At 31.8% G+C, this 17945-nt stretch overlaps 1 protein-coding gene across 6 annotated transcripts in view; it reads left to right on the forward strand.

Annotated features, from left to right (window-relative positions):
• Positions 1-17945, forward strand: part of LOC149780878 (uncharacterized) — a 52875-nt gene that overhangs the window by 16074 nt on the left and 18856 nt on the right. For 3 of the 6 annotated variants that reach the window (XM_089937978.1, XM_089937976.1, XM_089937980.1), the window contains exons 7-8: positions 8675-8722; positions 16035-16169. In XM_089937978.1, coding sequence (XP_089794104.1) covers positions 8675-8722; positions 16035-16169 — 183 coding nt within the window. Of the gene's footprint in view, positions 1-752; positions 783-8674; positions 8723-16034; positions 16170-17945 lie in introns of all 6 variants that reach the window. The other 3 variants (XM_089937981.1, XM_089937982.1, XM_089937979.1) reach the window with 2 other exon arrangements.

Consider the following 17945-nt stretch of genomic DNA (forward strand, 5'->3'; position numbering starts at 1 on the left):
TATATTCGGAAAGACTATGATTTTATTACAGAAATGAATATATTTGTTAATACCTTGCTTTCATTACAAAAATATATATCCACCCACCGATTACTACAAATAATTCTTTCTTGTTTTCAATGAATATTTACTAAAACTTAAGACAATACTGAGTATCACTGATTTGAGAATTTTACTGTATAATGCTCATCTTCAAGGTGACAATCTTAAAAAGTTTCAGAGAGCTAACAGTTTAGATGTGGATTAGTTACATTTTAATTTTTATATGTTACTTCAGTCTTTGACTATAAGTATATTTATTATTGAAAGGTCAAAGAAAAAGCAATTAAAATTTTTCAATAAGTTCTCTTTGCTGATTTAAATAATATCTTAAACAGGTAAAATTTATTTGTACTTTTTAATTCCTAATCAGTCTGTACTATATGTCTATGATTTTATTGTTGTAAATCAAAGTTTCATGTCTGCCACAACAAAGGATCAAAGTATTAGATGTCACCTACATCAGTTCAATGATGAATGTTGCATGGCTTGCAAGAATTTAAACAAAATTATAATATTGGTAGATCTGTTGCCAGTGGGGATTATATAAGAAACTGACAATGCAAACAAAATAAACTACAAGGGTATTCCTTATGAATAGGAAATATTTTGTTACTTTTCACCACTGCATAAATTTTATTATTAATCTTGCATCTTTCATTCATTTTCATATCTATACTTAAACATTGCTTGACTGAATTTTTTTCATTTAGAGTTCACTTTGCTCGGATTCATGGTAAAAGGTATGCATAGACAATCCATGAGCACACCTTGCTTCAGTCTTGATTTAGTAAACTGTTTTTGGTTGGTTAGACTTTGCACAGTTCCATGTTAATATATCAAGCATGAACTCTACAATCAAAAGGCAAAATTTTCAATGTATTTTCCTTTCAGAGTTAAATATTAGCAATCATATTCAGATCTACAGATGGTTTGAGTTTAAACATTCTCTTTGAATGTTTTTTTCTGTCAGGTATTAACTGTAGCAGACAGGTGAATAAATACCATACCATTTTATTTTCTATATTCACATCATGGAAAGTGTATGAACCAGCATTGTAATGTGAACTGAATATGATTTACATAAAGACATTGACTCTGAAAAGGAAAAATGATAAAATTCATGATTTCAGTTCATAGCTTTGGAAGTTTTGAGTCACCATTTAATACTGAGAACAAGTTTTTAACTTGTTATATATATGTACTATTTTATGTATATACTCATTTATAAGTCAAGTCCAACTGCAAATAACATTACACCCTGATCTACCATCACATAATATGCCAGCAGATCATGATCTATATTGTTTATTCTACTGATTACTCCTAAAGAAATGCATAGAACCACATCTGCTAGTGCATTATGTGGTAGCAGATTTACTGGGTATGTGTAGTTTGCAGTTGGATTTGACTGTAACTGAGTATATATGATATTTTAGATATAGTCTTAGATTTGCCATCTCTCAGTATCATGTTACACTGTATTTAATATTACTGTATTTGCTCATTAATAATAATAATAATAATAATAATAATAATAATAATAATAATGATAGTAACAAGATCAATAATAATAATAATGATGATGATAGTAACAACAAGATTAATAATAATAATAATAATAACAATAATAATAATAATAATAATAAAAATAATAATGATAATAACAACAAGATCAATAATAGTAATAATAATAATGATGATAGTAACAACAAGATCAATGATAATGATAATAATAATAATAACATCAGTAATAATAATGATAACAACAAAAATAATAATAATAATAATAATAATAATAATCTTTAATAATAATAATAACATCAATAATAATAATGATAATAATAATAATAATAATAATAATAATAATAATAATAATAATAATAATCTTTAATTAACTTTAAAGCTTCCCCAAGCCCTTTACTACACTTAGTAGATAACTGAAACAAGACGAACAAGTCCTCATAAATGCCCTGTATAGAAATAGCTAATACATCTAATTCACATCATAGTGATGGATACATAAGTTGACGACTCACACATTTGAAAGATTTGCATAAATATCCACGTAGTCAATCATGATATCAAATAACTAGTATTGTCTGTAGTATTCAAGACACTGTGGAACTGTAAATAAACAAACATTAAAATATTCAAAGCATATTGCCTGTACTCTTTGAACAGTAAATATATAAGATTATGTATTAGGTTTCAGAAAAGTTAAAATCAGACCACTGTAAACATTCCCTGAAGAGACATAACAGTCAACATTCCCTGAGGAGGCATAAGTTATGCCTCTTTTCAATCAGTTGTGACCAGCAAAAAAATTAAATACATTTAGCAGGAATCTTTCTTACTTAGAAAACTTAAAGGTTCTTGAGATAGGCCCACTTTCCTGTATATGACAGGGCAAAATTAAGAAAAGCAATGCATCATTTGAAAATGTAAGGAGCCACCAAGGGAACTGATGGCAGAGTATCCCTTCAAATTGCTCATGGAGCAAAAGCAAATGCTTTATTTCAATTGACCAATGAATTCTGTTTAAGTAATCTGTTCTATTTTTCACAGAAATTGACATTTGCCAAACTTGGGGAGATCCCTGATTTAGTAGCATCTTTTAGTAAAAAATCCCTCATATAGTAGCCCATTTGGTAAAAGATCCCGATGAACCCATTTGGTAGAAAATCCCTGATTTAGTAGCCCCTCTTGGTAAAATATCCCTGCTAGCCCCTTTTGGTAAATGCATACCTAAGATAAGTATAATAAGTTCAATGTTCTGTAATAATTTCTTTTCACTGTACAATCCGTTCAAATTCCAACATATTTTATTTATATCTCATTTGTCTTGGTGCATCTGATTGAAAACTCTGTTGAGAGTAAACCACTGTTTTCCCCAAATGACCTGTCAGCAAATGCAGTGGCATAATATTTCCTATATTTCCTCAGACAATGTGTTAATTATGATGAATCATATGAGCCAATCATGCCCAACTGCAAACAGAATAGACCTAGATTTGTAATTTCATAATATGTTGGCAGATCAGGGTCCACATTGGCCTCTTGAAATCATTAGCAGAATTAACAGCATAGACCCTGACTTACACTAACAGATATGGGTCTACAATGTTTATAATTACTTACACCTCACATATGTACATGGGTGAATACAGTACAAATGTACAAAATTATTTATTTTTCTTGTGTTTTGCATTCTACCTGTTACTCTATAGGTAGAGCATATCTAACATTCAACAAAAGGGCAGTCACATCATGTTTGACAGTAACACAAGGATCGCAAGACCATTTAGAGCCCATATGTACAAATTTTATAAATTTTGTGATCCTCAGAGTCAATAATAGGTCCTCCAGTTACAGTCATTACTTTTTGTTTCTGTACTTTTATATGGACTACTGCCTATGTTGTTAACTAAATTGCTGTATTTAAATGGCAACTTATCAAGGTAAATTTGTATTGTGCTCAGTTCCTGTTTTTTTTCACACAAATGCCTGAGAACACCATGCATTCTTTAGTAATACTAAATGTGATACTTCAGCAGAGTCTCTTGGGAGATTTTCTTTCTTCCAAAATATGTACAATAAATGAGGAAATTCTTGATAAAATTCACTGAGACTTCAAGATCATTTCATTTGCATTTGGCCAAAGTTTTAATTTCAGAATCAAGGAATCTGTCTGATGATAAAAGTTGTCCAAATCAGGGAGTCTCCTTGATGATTGGAAAGACTGAATCAGGGAGTCTTCCTGATGATATGGGAGTATGAATCATTGAATTGCCCTAATGATAAGGGTAGTCTGAATCAGGAAGTATCCCTGCTGATAAGGATAATCTAAATCAGGGAGTCTCCTGGTGATATGGGAAGTCTGAATAAGGGATTCTTCCTGATGATAAGGGTAGTCTGAATCAGGGAGTCTCCCCAGTGATAAGGGAAGTCTGAATGAAGGAGTCTCCCTAATGATAAAAAGAAGTATCACAATTATGGTTGTGGATTAGATTTTCTATGCAATCATAATGAGCATGGAAATTAATTATTTTTTTAAGTTTTATTGATGGAGTATAAATATGGCTGACTTGAAGTATAACTGAACTTCTCTTATCCATACCTTGTTTATTGCAATTTGTTTATTTGACCCATTTGTATTCCCACAGCATGGAAGTTTTATACAAAAATATATAGATATGTGACAAAAAATATAATTTGTATGGAATAATGGTATATAAAAAATTAGAGTATATGAACATTCATATATGTATATATATATATATATATATATATATATATATATATATATATATATATATATATATATATATAAAGAGAGAGAGAGAAGGAGAGAGAGAGAGAATACTTAATAACAATAATAATATTAATGAGGACTTTGTATAGCGCCTAATCTGTAGAAACTCAAAGCACTTTACAACATTAGAAAACACCTATAACATAAAAAACATATATAATGATATGACTACAAAAAACAAACACCATGAAATTAGAAAACATAAAAACATGCTGAAATATTTAAGGTAGGAAACATTATTAAGTCTTTAAGTTAGTTCTTGCAGTCGAAGTAAGTGAGTTTTAAGAGCACTCTTGAATGTAAGTCAAGTCAGACTGTAAACTGCACAGATCCAGATCTGCTATTACATAATACACTGACAGATCTGCTTCTACGCAGTTTGTTAGGAATAATCTTTGAAAGAAGCAACATAAACCCAGATCATAAACCAGATATATATAAAGTCCAGTTTCATTTCAATAAAATATTGGAATTGATTTTGATATATAAAAAAATAGCTGGCACAAAAAATTCATTATGTGTAAGTGTTAAGCTCTTAGTAACATGCTACCATGATGTAAATTTGTATAATTTTCATTAACATTTTATCAATGGTCCTGTGTTTGATGTTGGAGCCAGAGAAAGGAAAACATTTGATTTGAATAACTCAACAAGTTTATTCCATAAAACAAAAATTTGCAAAATTTTCTTTTAGTGCTGGCAAATAAGTAAGCTGTCCTCAAGCAGTATATAAATAAGATGTCCTCATGTAGTATATAATTAAGTTGTCCTCGAGTAGCATCTAAATTACATGTCCTCAAGTAGTATATAAATAAGATGTCCTCAAGTAGCATCTAAATTACATATCCTCAAGCAGCATCTAAATTACATGTCCACAAGTAGCATATAAGTTAACTGTCCTCAAGTGGCATATAAATTAGCTGTCCCGAAGTGGCATATAAATTAAATATCCTCAATTTGCATATAAATTAGCTGTCCTCAATTAGCATATAAATTAGCTGTCCTCAAGTGGCATATAAATTAGTTGTCCTCAAGTGGCATATAAATTAAATATCCTCAATTAGCATATAAATTAGCTGTCCTCAATTAGCATATAAATTAGCTGTCCTCAAGTGGCATATAAATTAGTTGTCCTCAAGTGGCATATAATTTAGATGTCCTGAAGTAGCATATAAATTAGTTGTCCTCAAGTAGCATATGCATAATGTTATGTATATTTTATTTGACTTATATTTGATTTAATTTAATTGTTTGTAAGTTTTAAAATCTTTTTATTTTTATTTCATTACATGTTAAGTAACATAATTTTGTTTACTGGAATTTGATACTTTTCAAAAATTAGTTTGACCTGACTGTTTAGTTGAAAACACCTAAAAAAGAACTTTGTACCTTTTTGCTGACCTAGTTCCTGGCCTCGATTGAGAATGATGTAAACAACTTCTTTTATATTTGTTTTTATTGTGGGATACATATAGTGAGATTGAGGCTGTACTGGAATACATTACCTTAGACATGTAAATAGCTTCTAAACTTTTCTGGAAGGTGATCACGTGACCCTAATATGGGTATCTATTTTGTGTCTTATTTAACTGTATAACCTTTGTCTATAGAGAAATTAGTCAGTTGGGCTTTTACACTAGAAAGTGTTTGTTTGTGACCAGTTTGGCATTACATTTTTAATTTTTATTCAAATTATTTGGATTCTAAAAGATTAATTTTTTTCCTGGAAATATTTTTGTGCTCATACAGAATTCTTGGACAAAGACATTTCTTGAAATTTTATTCAGAAATTCAAACACTGGAATATTATTATCTGTGGAATAATAAAGAACTGTAGATATTACAGCACTATACTGACTATAGTATACGTCATCGCCTTCCATTTTGGATTTTTCTTTGGGACTCACACTTGAATTCGTTAGAACATTTCATTACTAGGACTTCTACAATTTAATTCTTGGATTATTTTTGGATTTGATTTCTTAAAACCATAAATTCTTTTTTTTTTTACATTGTTTTTCCAGGGAAATAAATTATTTGTTAAATTTTTCAAAGCTTGTTGTTTTTCCTCATTATTTGTCACTGTTTATTAGACCCTTAATATATAACAATAAGATATCCTCAAGTAGCATATAAATAAGATATCCTCAAGGAGTATACAAATTAAATATCCTCAAAAAGTATATAAATAATATGTCCTCAAGTAGTATATAAACAGATATCCTCAAAGAGTATATAAATGAGATATCCTCAAGGAGTATATAAATAGATGTCCTCAAGGAGTATGTAAATAATATGTCCTCAAGGAGTATTTAAATAAGAAGTCCTCAAGGAGTATGTAAATAAGATGCCTGTAATGAGTAGGTAAATAAGATATCCTCAAGGAGCATATAAATAAGATGTCCTCAAGGAGTATATAAATAACATGGCTTCAAGGAGTATATAAATTAGATGTAATCATGGAGTATATAAATTAGATGTCCTCAAGGAATATATAAATAAGATGTCCTCAAGGGAGTAGGTAAATAAGATGTTCTTAAGGAGTATATAAATAACATCTACAAGGATTTTATAAATTAGATGTCCTCAAGGAGTATATAAATTTGATGTGATCAAGGAATATGTAAATAAGATGTCCTCAAGGAGTATGTAAATAAAATGTCCTCAAGGAGTATGTAAATAACATGTCTTCAGGGAGTATATAAATTAGCTGTTATCAAGGAGAATGTAAATTAGATGTAATCAAAGAGTATATACATTAGATGTAATCAAGGAGTATATAAATAAGATGAAATCAAGGAGTATATAAATAAGATGTCCTCAAATAGTATGTAAATTAGATGTAATCAAGGAACATATAAATTTATAAATTAGATGTAATCAAGGAGTATATAAATTAGATGTGATCAAGGAGTATGTAAATTAGATGTGATCAAGGAGTATGTAAATTAGATGTAATCAAGGAGTATATAAATTAGATGTAATCAAGGAGTATATAAATTAGATGTGATCAAGGAGCATATAAATTAAATGTAATCAAGGAGTATATAAATTAGATGTAATCAAGGAGTATATAAATTAGATGTAATCAATGAGTATATAAATTAGATGTGATCAAGGAGTATGTAAAATAGATGTGATCAAGGGGTATGTAAAATAGATGTGATCAAGGGGTATGTAAATTAGATGTGATCAAGGAGTATATAAATTAGATGTGATCAAGGGGTATGTAAATTAGATGTAATCAAGGAGTATATAAATTAGATGTGATCAAGGAGTATATAAATTAGATGTGATCAAGGAGGATGTAAATTAGATGTGATCAAGGAGTATGTAAATTAGATGTAATCAAGGAGTATATAAATTAGATGTAATCAAGGAGTATGTAAATTAGATGTAATCAAGGAGTATATAAATTAGATGTAATCAAAGAGTATGTAAATTAGATGTGTTCAGGGAGTATGTAAATTAGATGTAATCAAGGAGTATGTAAATTAGATGTGATCAGGAAGTATGTAAATTAGATGTATCAAGGAGTATATAAATTAGATGTAATCAAGGAGTATGTAAATTAGATGTGATCAAGGAGTATATAAATTAGATGTCATCAAGGAGTATATAAATTAGATGTAATCAAGAAGTATATGAATTAGATGTCCTTAAGGAGTATATGAATTAGATGTGATCAAGGAGCATATAAATTAGATGTGATCAAGCAGTATATAAATTAGATGTGATCAAGGAGTATATGAATTAGATGTCCTTAAGGAGTATATAAATTAGATGTGATCAAGGAGTATATAAATAAGATGTGATCAAGGAGTATATAAATTAGATGTAATCAAGGAGTATGTAAATTAGATGTAATCAAGGAGTATATAAATTAGATGTAATCAAGGAGTATATGAATTAAATGTCCTTAAGGAGTATATTAATAAAATGTCCTCAATGAGTATATAAATTAGATGTAATCAAGGAGTATATAAATAAGATGTAATCAAGGAGTATGTAAATTAGATGTGATCAAGAAGTATATAAATTAGATGTAATCAAGGAGTATATTAATAAGATGTCCTCAAGGAGTATATTAATAAGATGTCCTCAAGAGTATATAAATAAGATGTCCTCAAGGAGTATATAAATAAGATATCCTCAAGGAGTATACTAATAAGATGTCCTCAAGGAGTATATTAATATGATGTCCTCACAGCATGCTTAATAAGGATTAGAATATTATTTTCACTTATAGTTTAGAATTTCAGTACATTGTCTGCACATTTGTATGTATTAATAGTTTCTTCCCAATTCTTTGTCATTTAGAGTTCGTTTAGTCACAAAGATTAAAGGACGGAATGTCTTGATAAAGATGTAAGGTGTAAATGTGTAGTGTATATGTGGGGTATCATCAGTCTGCAATGCAATATTTATTCAGGAGTCTAATGTGTTTGGAGAAATAAAGATTACAAGTACAAAATGCCTGATAATGTCACAAATATAGTCAGAGAATCTTTACCAAAATAAATATTGTTAGATTGATTGTTTCCTTTTGTATGGTGCAATTATTGTGAATACTAGATGTCAAAAGGAATAAAAACAACTCATAACTGTCCAATGACCCATCATTCTGGATGAATTACTTGCCTTGTACACTTGCTTGTAAGTTGAATCCAAGTGCTAACTGCTCAGACCCAGTAGATCTGCCATTGTATAATGCACCAGCAGATCTGGGTCCATGCATTTATTTGGAGTAATCAGTAGAACATAGACTCCTGATCTGCCAGTGCTTGATGTGATGGCAGATCATGGTTTAAAGTATAAGCTAGTATATGCAGTAAGCATTTTTTATCCTGTCTATAAATCATGGAGCAATACTATGCTGTATTTATTAAACTGGATTTTTGTAGTATATATATTTTAATTTAGAAATTAAGCATACTGTGGTTTTGATCTGAAATAATTCATCAGTATTTGTTTACTGATATCATTTATGATATTTAATTAATCGGTTAATTAAATCTTAATATATTGTTAAATTATGCAATTAAAAAAACTTAGCATTGCAGTATGAAATGATGCTCCATATATTTTGTGCACTCTAATCTATCATGATGTTGTGTTCTGCACTAACATAAAGGTGTAGGGATATTATTGTGATTGTGGACTGAGCTTATTCAATTTTTAAATGTTTCTGATGGTGAAGAGTTTGTACAGTGGAAACTAAGAACACTGAGCCCTAACCTAAGCAGTCTCACTGCCTAAATTACTCAGTTAGCTGACAGTTCAGTTCAAATACTTGTGTATTGGTAATATTTTCCAAAATCTTAGTTTTAGTTTGACCATTGTTTTTTCTTTCACATATGATTGTAATTAATAGCAATAGAAGTAAGGAGAATTACAAGAAATCTGCCGTAAATTGGCCTCTCTATAATCTATCTTCCTCTTCAGACTGGTTGCATATTTTGATCCCAGTGAGGTGTTGGCTGATAAATCAGTCCCACACCAATGGTGATATTGACTGGTAGTTTAGGGACTGATATCATCTGATATTGACTGGCAGTTTAGGGACTGATATCATCTATTCATTAAAAGCTGCAAAATCGGCAGCTGGTTTTGTCTGCATACATCAATGTTCGTTTTATACACTTACTGGTATTTCCTGCAGCTGTGGAGCTACCATCGGCTGAAGGGTCCTTTTAGTGACATGTACATTTTGTTTCTGTAGCAAATCCTATGTTTGGTGACTTGTAAATCCATGTGGAATATCGCAACTCTCTGTCCTGTGGTCATTTTGAATGTCATGCTAAATATGGCTGCTACCAAATACCGGTAAGTGTCTAAAGTGTACGCTGGTGTGTTCCAGAAAGATACATCAGACCCATGTATTGTCCATCAATATCAACACAGATTTGGGGATTGATTTATCGGACTAAGTCATGTAGTTCTAATGCTGAACAAACTATCTCTTCAAACTTTCATCCACTATGAAATGAAATTTTAGTTCCAACAGTACTCCATTTAAAGAAGTTTTACTGTGAAATTGTGATTATTATGAAGTTTATAAATTCTTAGGTTCATAATTTGAACATATATCTGGACTGCTAATCCACCTTATAAAAGAAATCTTTTGTTAAAGGGACAACATTTTGAAATATATTTTATTTAGATTACATATTTCACCTATATATAGAGAAAACCTGTCTATAAAGGAAAACATTGTCTTAACCCTTGAGTGACCTTTATAGACCGGTTTTAGTGTATTGGCTAGTTTTAATATACAGACTGGTTTCAGTGTAAAAACTGATTTCAGTGTATCAACACATGTTATTGTACAGACTACCGGTAGTTTCAATATATAGGTCATTCCATTTACTTGTTAGAAGAACAAATTTTTTTTCTAAAATCAGACAACTACCTTTCCACTGAGACCATTTTCCCCCTGTCCAATTATTATTCATAAATTGGACATTTTATTGTGCTTGTCGTGAACAACTTTGAGTAAACAGTTCTTAGACCAAAATTTAGTTTTTAAGAAAATGAACTCTCCAAGAAAGAATTGAGTAGAAGATAAACCTTGGTATGGTAGAGATCTGTCTAAAGATGGCAGCCAGTGAAATTTCCAAGAGAATATTGTAAAATGTATGTCTGAAGGTTCTTTTTCCTAACTCTGACCATAACATTCAGAGGATCCATGGTGGTCCAGTAGTTGGTGTGATGAACTTGTGATCAGGTTGGTGGTTCTGTATTTGATGTGATGAACTCATGACCCAGGTGGGTGGTTCAGTATTTGATGTGATGAACTCATGACCCAGGTGAATGGTTCAGTAGTTGGTATGATGAACTCATGACCAGGTGGGTGGTTCAGTATTGATGTGATGAACTCATGACCAGGTGGGTGGTTCAGTTGTTGGTATGATGAACTCATGACCAGGTGGGTGGTTCAGTATTTGATGTGATGAACTCATGACCCAGGCGGATGGTTCAGTATTGATGTGATGAACTCATGACCAGGTGGGTGGTTCAGTAGTTGGTGTGATGAACTTGTGATCAGGTTGTTGGTTCAGTATTGATGTGATGAACTCATGACTCAGGTGGGTGGTTCAGTATTGATGTGATGAACTCATGACCAGGTGGGTGGTTCAGTAGTTGGTGTGATGAACTTGTGATCAGGTTGGTGGTTCAGTATTTGATGTGATGAACTCATGACCCAGGTGGGTGGTTCAGTATTTGATGTGATGAACTTATGACCAGGTGGATGGTTCAGTATTTGATGTGATGAACTCATGGTGGTTCTGTATCTGATGTGGTGAACTCATGACCAGGTGGGTGGTTCAGTATTTGATGTGATGAACTTATGACCAGGTGGATGGTTCAGTAGTTGGTGTGATGAACTCATGACCAGGTGGGTGGTTCAGTATTTGATGTGATGAACTCATGACCAGGTTGATGCTGGTTCAGTTGCTGTCCATGATGTTATTTAATTTTAAGAAAGTTGGATGTAGAAACTGGATTATCTAAACTTGGTGTGGAGTGAATATCAATCTATTTACTAGAAAATAAATTTTCTGCAACCCCTACAGATATTTGCCCTAAATTTACTGCAGTTTTCTGAGAGAAAAAAAATATGTTGGATAATAAGCTCATTCTCAGCTATTACTAAATCAAGGTAAATATTTGTCATGTTCGGGTACAGGTTCTTCATGGGCAAAGTGGCAGTGTTTTTTCTTTCTTGGTCATAGCCTGACCTGCTTACAATGTTTGTATACATTCGAGAATACTGTGGGTCATATTAGATTTATGGTAAGCATTAACCATTGAGTAGTAAATGTACAAGCTCCATAGAGAATAACACTGAAACAGGTAAACAAATTTCATTTTTTGTTTGTTTTAATTTTCAGAAAAGATTTAGTTCCATTAATTTCATAACTATTGTTGTTGATTATAGAAAATGAAACTAGCATCTGAAAAGATAATCTCTTTTGAGTATTAAGGCTTATCTTTGTACTACAGATTAAGGATTTACTCACTGCATGCTTATAAAGTAGAAGTAAAACACAAAAGCTGTCATGAACATAGAATGAAAACATCAGCAAGTACCAAAATTTCAGCCAGGAATGTCATTTGTTTATTCTTTGACAGAGACAGTTAGAGACATCTGTCAAAATAGTTTAATATTTCATTTTACAAAGAAACAGTCCATTTTTCATGTACCGAAATTGGTTTAGCTCAAACATGAATGTTATTTCAGTCTGTTTACAAGTAGTATGGATATCTATTTTCATCCTGCTTTACCATATATACTTGTGCATAAGTCATGTCTAACTGCATTATGTGACAGCAGATCAGGGTCTATGTGGTTTTAGTTGGACTTGACTTATAAGCAAGTATATGTTCTATTTATCACAGGCATGAATAAAATGCTTTTTTTCCAATGGAGTTCAAAATTCGCAACAATGAAACACAAAAATGAATATATAATATCAAAAGCTTTCCTACCATTGTGGTGTCAGTACTCTACCAGAGTTGTAATGCCATGGAGAATAATACTTTTGGCCATAACTTTTTTTTTTAGCAGTTCAAAGTATCATGGAATGGGGATAACTGTCCTGTGTTTGAAGATTTTAGGAGTTTATGGATTTTGTATCATCTGGTGTTGGTGATACAGGATATGCTTACCTATAATTTGATTCCAGCTGCAAACAACATAGACCCTGATCTGCTGTCACACAATGTGCTGGCAGAGCAGTGCCTGTGTTTGTTTTATTCATTAGTACTAACTAACTACATATACTTAGATCTGCCAGTTCAATATGCAACAGCTAATGGATGTATGTATGTATGTATGTATGTATGTATGTATGTATGTATGCATGTATGTATGTATGCATGTATGTATGCATGTATGATGTATGTATGTATGTATGTATGTATGTATGTATGTATGTATCTATGTATCTATGTATGCATGCATGCATCCATGCATGCATGTATGTATGTATGTATGTATGTATGTATGTATGTATGTATGTATGTAATGTATGTATGTATGTCTGTATGTATGTATGTATGTATGTATGTAATGTATGTATGTATGTCTGTAATGTATGTATGTATGTCTGTATGTATGTATGTATGTATCTATGTATGTATGTATGTATGTATGTATGTAATGTATGTATGTATGTATGTATGTATGTATGTATGTATGTATGTATGTATGTATGTAATGTATGTATGTAATGTATGTATGTATGCGTGTATGTATGCATGCATGTATGTTATACCTCTATGGACCTGCATAGAAAGTTCTGTATACTCTTGTCTGTCCAGCAATCTAAGATCTATTGACCTACCAAATTGCATATACCCAGATCTGCCAATTCATTATGCTCCAGCAGATCTGGGTCTGTGTTGTTTGCAGTTGGACTCAACTTATTATAAATGAATGTATATGGTAAAACCTCTTTGGTCTCAAACCCAGAAAGAGAAGACATTTGTCTCCATCTTGACACATTCATAAAGTACAGTATAACTATGGATATCAATCAATGAATCATGTTTTAGGGTTGTGCCATAAACAAATCTAATATGTACATATTTTAAGCTCTTTCCTCGGTAATACATTGAAAATATATTTTTACCTGTGTTATCTATACATTTGTCACAACATGATTTATGTAAAGCACTTTTTCAAAAATGTAATTGATAAATGAGAATAAATTAAATAATCCAGAAATGTATGATATAAATCCAAAGATTTTATCAAGCATGCAGTTTTGATAGGAAATGACATTTGGACAAATATTTTCTACATTCATCTATGATGGAGTAGAGTAAATAATGAGTTCGTGATCAGTTTGCTAATAATTTTCTTGTGGAGATAGTGTAGGATGCCTTAGCACTACACATCAGCCTTTGACCTTTTTGTGTTAGATGCTTGAAATTAACACTAATGGCTAATCACCTGATGATATTTTTTAGGAATTCAGGCCACTCTGATCTGAAAGTTTGTGATACTTTAGAATCATTAAAGGGGACCCGAGAGGTTGAGTGGTCTAAAGCACTCTCCGTTACGGATCACTGCCATCTCACCTCTGTCTGCGTAGGTTCAAGTCTCAGATTCGGATAATGTGGGTATGTGAGAAAGCTTGCCAGTAGCTTCTCGTGGGTTGGTGGTTCTTTCCAGGGTTTTCCCTGTTTCTTCCTCCACCATTAATACTGACCACCATGTATAGCCTATCGTGTGCTGAAAAATGGCATTAAACCCTAAAACAACAACAACAACAACAACAACAATCATTAAAATAAGGGTGGCCACAGGTGGCCAACAGGTCTAAGGCACTCATCTTTACAGATCACTGACATCTCACCTCTGTTTGTCTGAGTTTGAGTCTTGGCTCAGCCATTGTGGGTATGTGAGAAAGTTTGAATGTGGCTTCTTGTGGGTTGATGGTCCTTTCTTGGATCTTCTCAGGTTTTGTCTCCACCAAATAGACTGGCTGCCATGTAAAGCCTATCATGTACTTAAAAATGGCATTAAACCAAACCATTAAAATAAGATGCAATTCCATGAACCTGTACAGTTAACGTATGTATTCACATTTAAGTCACATCCAACTGCAGTCATCATAGACTATGATCTACTGTAGCATAATGTGCCAGCAGATCAGTGTTGGTGATGTTTAAATTCCTGTTTGCTCATAACAAACTATATTGACCCAAATCTGCCAATGCATTATGCAGTGGCAGATCTATGTTTATGAAATTTGACCAAACTTATAAGTGAATATATATGGTATATTTTCCAATCATTTCTTAATGTGTCAGCTGTAGGAACAGATGGTTGGGCAAGTTTATTTTTTTATCTAAATATGAAAGTTGCACAGAATATGTGAATACATGATCAAGTTAGCTTAGTTTACAAAAATCAACTCTTCAGTTTATTTATTTGCTGAAAGGCAAATAAATACAAAATCATTACATCATCATACCATAGAAATGCTAAAAAAAATCTTTGGTAGTGTATTGCATTCTACAGCGTTGGAAGTTTCGAGATCTGAGTTATCTGAGGTCATAGGTCTGTGTTTAAACATTTTTAAGGTAGAACAGTTTGATGATGGTACAACATTATGATTAACAGTCATTTTTCTAATAATTATCATATATACTCACTTATAAGTCAAGTTGAATTGCAAACAGCATAGACCCTGAGCTGCTGTTGCATAATGCACTGACAGATAAGGGTCTGTATTGTTTGTTTTAGTGATTACTCTTAACAAACTGCATAGACCCAGATCTGCTGGCACATTATGTGATGGCAGATTTGAGTCTGTGTGGCTTGCAGTTGGACTTCACTTACAAGTGAATATACAGTTAACTTACAAGTAAATATACAGTATTGAATTTATTGAATTACCTTTTATTCAAGGGGCCTGGGTGGCTCAGTGGTCTAAAGCACTCACTTTTACCAATCACTGCCATCTCACCTCTGTCTGCATGTGTTCAAGTCTCAGGCTCAGTCAATGCAGGTACGAGAAAGCTGCCAGTAGCTTCCTTTTTGGTTGGTTGTTCTTACTGGGGTTTTCCCAGGTTCTTCATCCACCACTTATACTGGCCACCATGTATATCTTGCACTAACAAATGGTATTAACAACAATAACCTTTATTTGTATTTGCTTTGCAGTGGCCCAGCCTCATCAAGTAAGAAAAGAACTGTCTCTTATGATGTATGGCTGGCAAGAAAGAAAAGTATTGAACAACATGCCATCAATTTAAGGAAGATGGAGGAAGAGAAAAAGAGACTTGAGGAAGAAGACAGGTGAGTGCTTACCACTAACCATTCTACTCCATCTCTCCTAATATAAATCCGTTTTCAGTCATAAGCCAATCCCGCCATAGAAAATTCATGACATCCTAATTTTATCAGATCTGTATGATTTTAAAACCCATACATTTTATATTTTATGATGACCTGTGAGCTTGTCATGGGAGTAATATGGTATACTCATGTAGTATGAGATATCCTATTCTCTTTCTTATAGTATATTGTATGCTTTCTCTCTTCCCCATCTCTGTCTATGTATATATCAATCAATCAATTAATTAATCAAACAACCAATTAGTCTCTGCTTCTTCTGTGAATTTACTATTTTTTTGGGATACCGATTTTTATGGGATACCAAAATCTGGGACTGCTTGCAAAAAACAAGTTTAAAGAACTAATGATCAATAATTCTTATTTAAAAACAAATGTATTCCTTTCCCAAATCGATGAATTCAAGTACTGATGAACATGTCATCTTTCACAAACATGATATCTGATATCAACAAAAATCATATTTGATATCCACAAAAAAGATATTTGATACAAAAATTATATTTAATACAAATATGATATTTGATATAAAAAAAATATATTTGATAAAAACATTACATTTGATACAAGAATTATATTTGATATCAACAGAAATTAATGAATTTAGTGTATCTATTTACCTGTTTGTGTGTCTCAATGTAAGTATGCATGTATATCTGTATGTATGTATGTATGTATGTATGTATGTCTGTCTGTCTGTCTGTCTGTCTGTCTGTATGTATGTATGTATGTATGTACATTTAAATATTATACCTCTATAGACCCAAATAGAAAGTTCTTTATACTTGCTCCACCTTGCAATCTAAGATCTATTTATCTATCTACATTGCTGCTCAAGTAATCCACAAAAATATGTTGTTATTAAATATCTGTTGAAAATACAAAATATTCAACATTTATTAATTTTCAAATAGCATCATTTCTAGTATCTCCTGCCAGATTATTTTAGTTACAGTACTTTTAAACTTGTGAAACTCTAGTGACTTTAAACCAAGATTATCCAATGGGATTACAAATGTAATCTGTATTTTATGCCATAAGAATTGCACACTCCCCAGTTGTGTCAAAATTTGCAAAATACAGTGTCCTTTACAGATTGCACAGTTCATTATTTCTTGATAATGTTAAAACCTATGGATACCATATTTTTGGAACACTGTGTACTGGTATGTCTGTTGCCTCATTATCATTTCCTTTGTGCATTAAATTAGTTTAAAAAACAAATGGTTAAATTTACTGTGGCCGTATTTGGAATGACATCCAACTTCATAAAATGTACTCAAATAATTATTTTGTTGACTGCATGGTTTAGGACTCATGTCAAATATGGTACAGTTAAAGCCAGGTTGTCTGGATCAATCAAGGCTGCTGTCAAATATTGTACAGTTAAATACTAGCTGTCTGGATCAACAATACCAAATATGGTACAGTTAGACACTAGTTGTCTGGATCAATGAAGACTTGTGTCAAATATGGTACAGTTAAACACTAGGTGTCTGGATCAATCACGACTTATGTCTAATATGGTACAGTTAAACACTAGGTGTCTGGATCAATCAAGACTCATGTCAAATATGGTACAGTTAAATACTAGTTTTCTGGATCAATCAAGACTCATGTCAGATATGGTATAGTTAAATACTAGTTGTCTGGATCAATCAAGACTCATCTCAGACATGGTATAGTTGTCTGGATCAATAACGTAAAATATGGTACAGT

Source organism: Sinohyriopsis cumingii, chromosome 16 (genome assembly GCF_028554795.1).
Source record: "Sinohyriopsis cumingii isolate HCF-2022 chromosome 16, ASM2855479v2, whole genome shotgun sequence".
In the NCBI taxonomy this organism is placed as follows: domain Eukaryota; kingdom Metazoa; phylum Mollusca; class Bivalvia; order Unionida; family Unionidae; genus Sinohyriopsis; species Sinohyriopsis cumingii.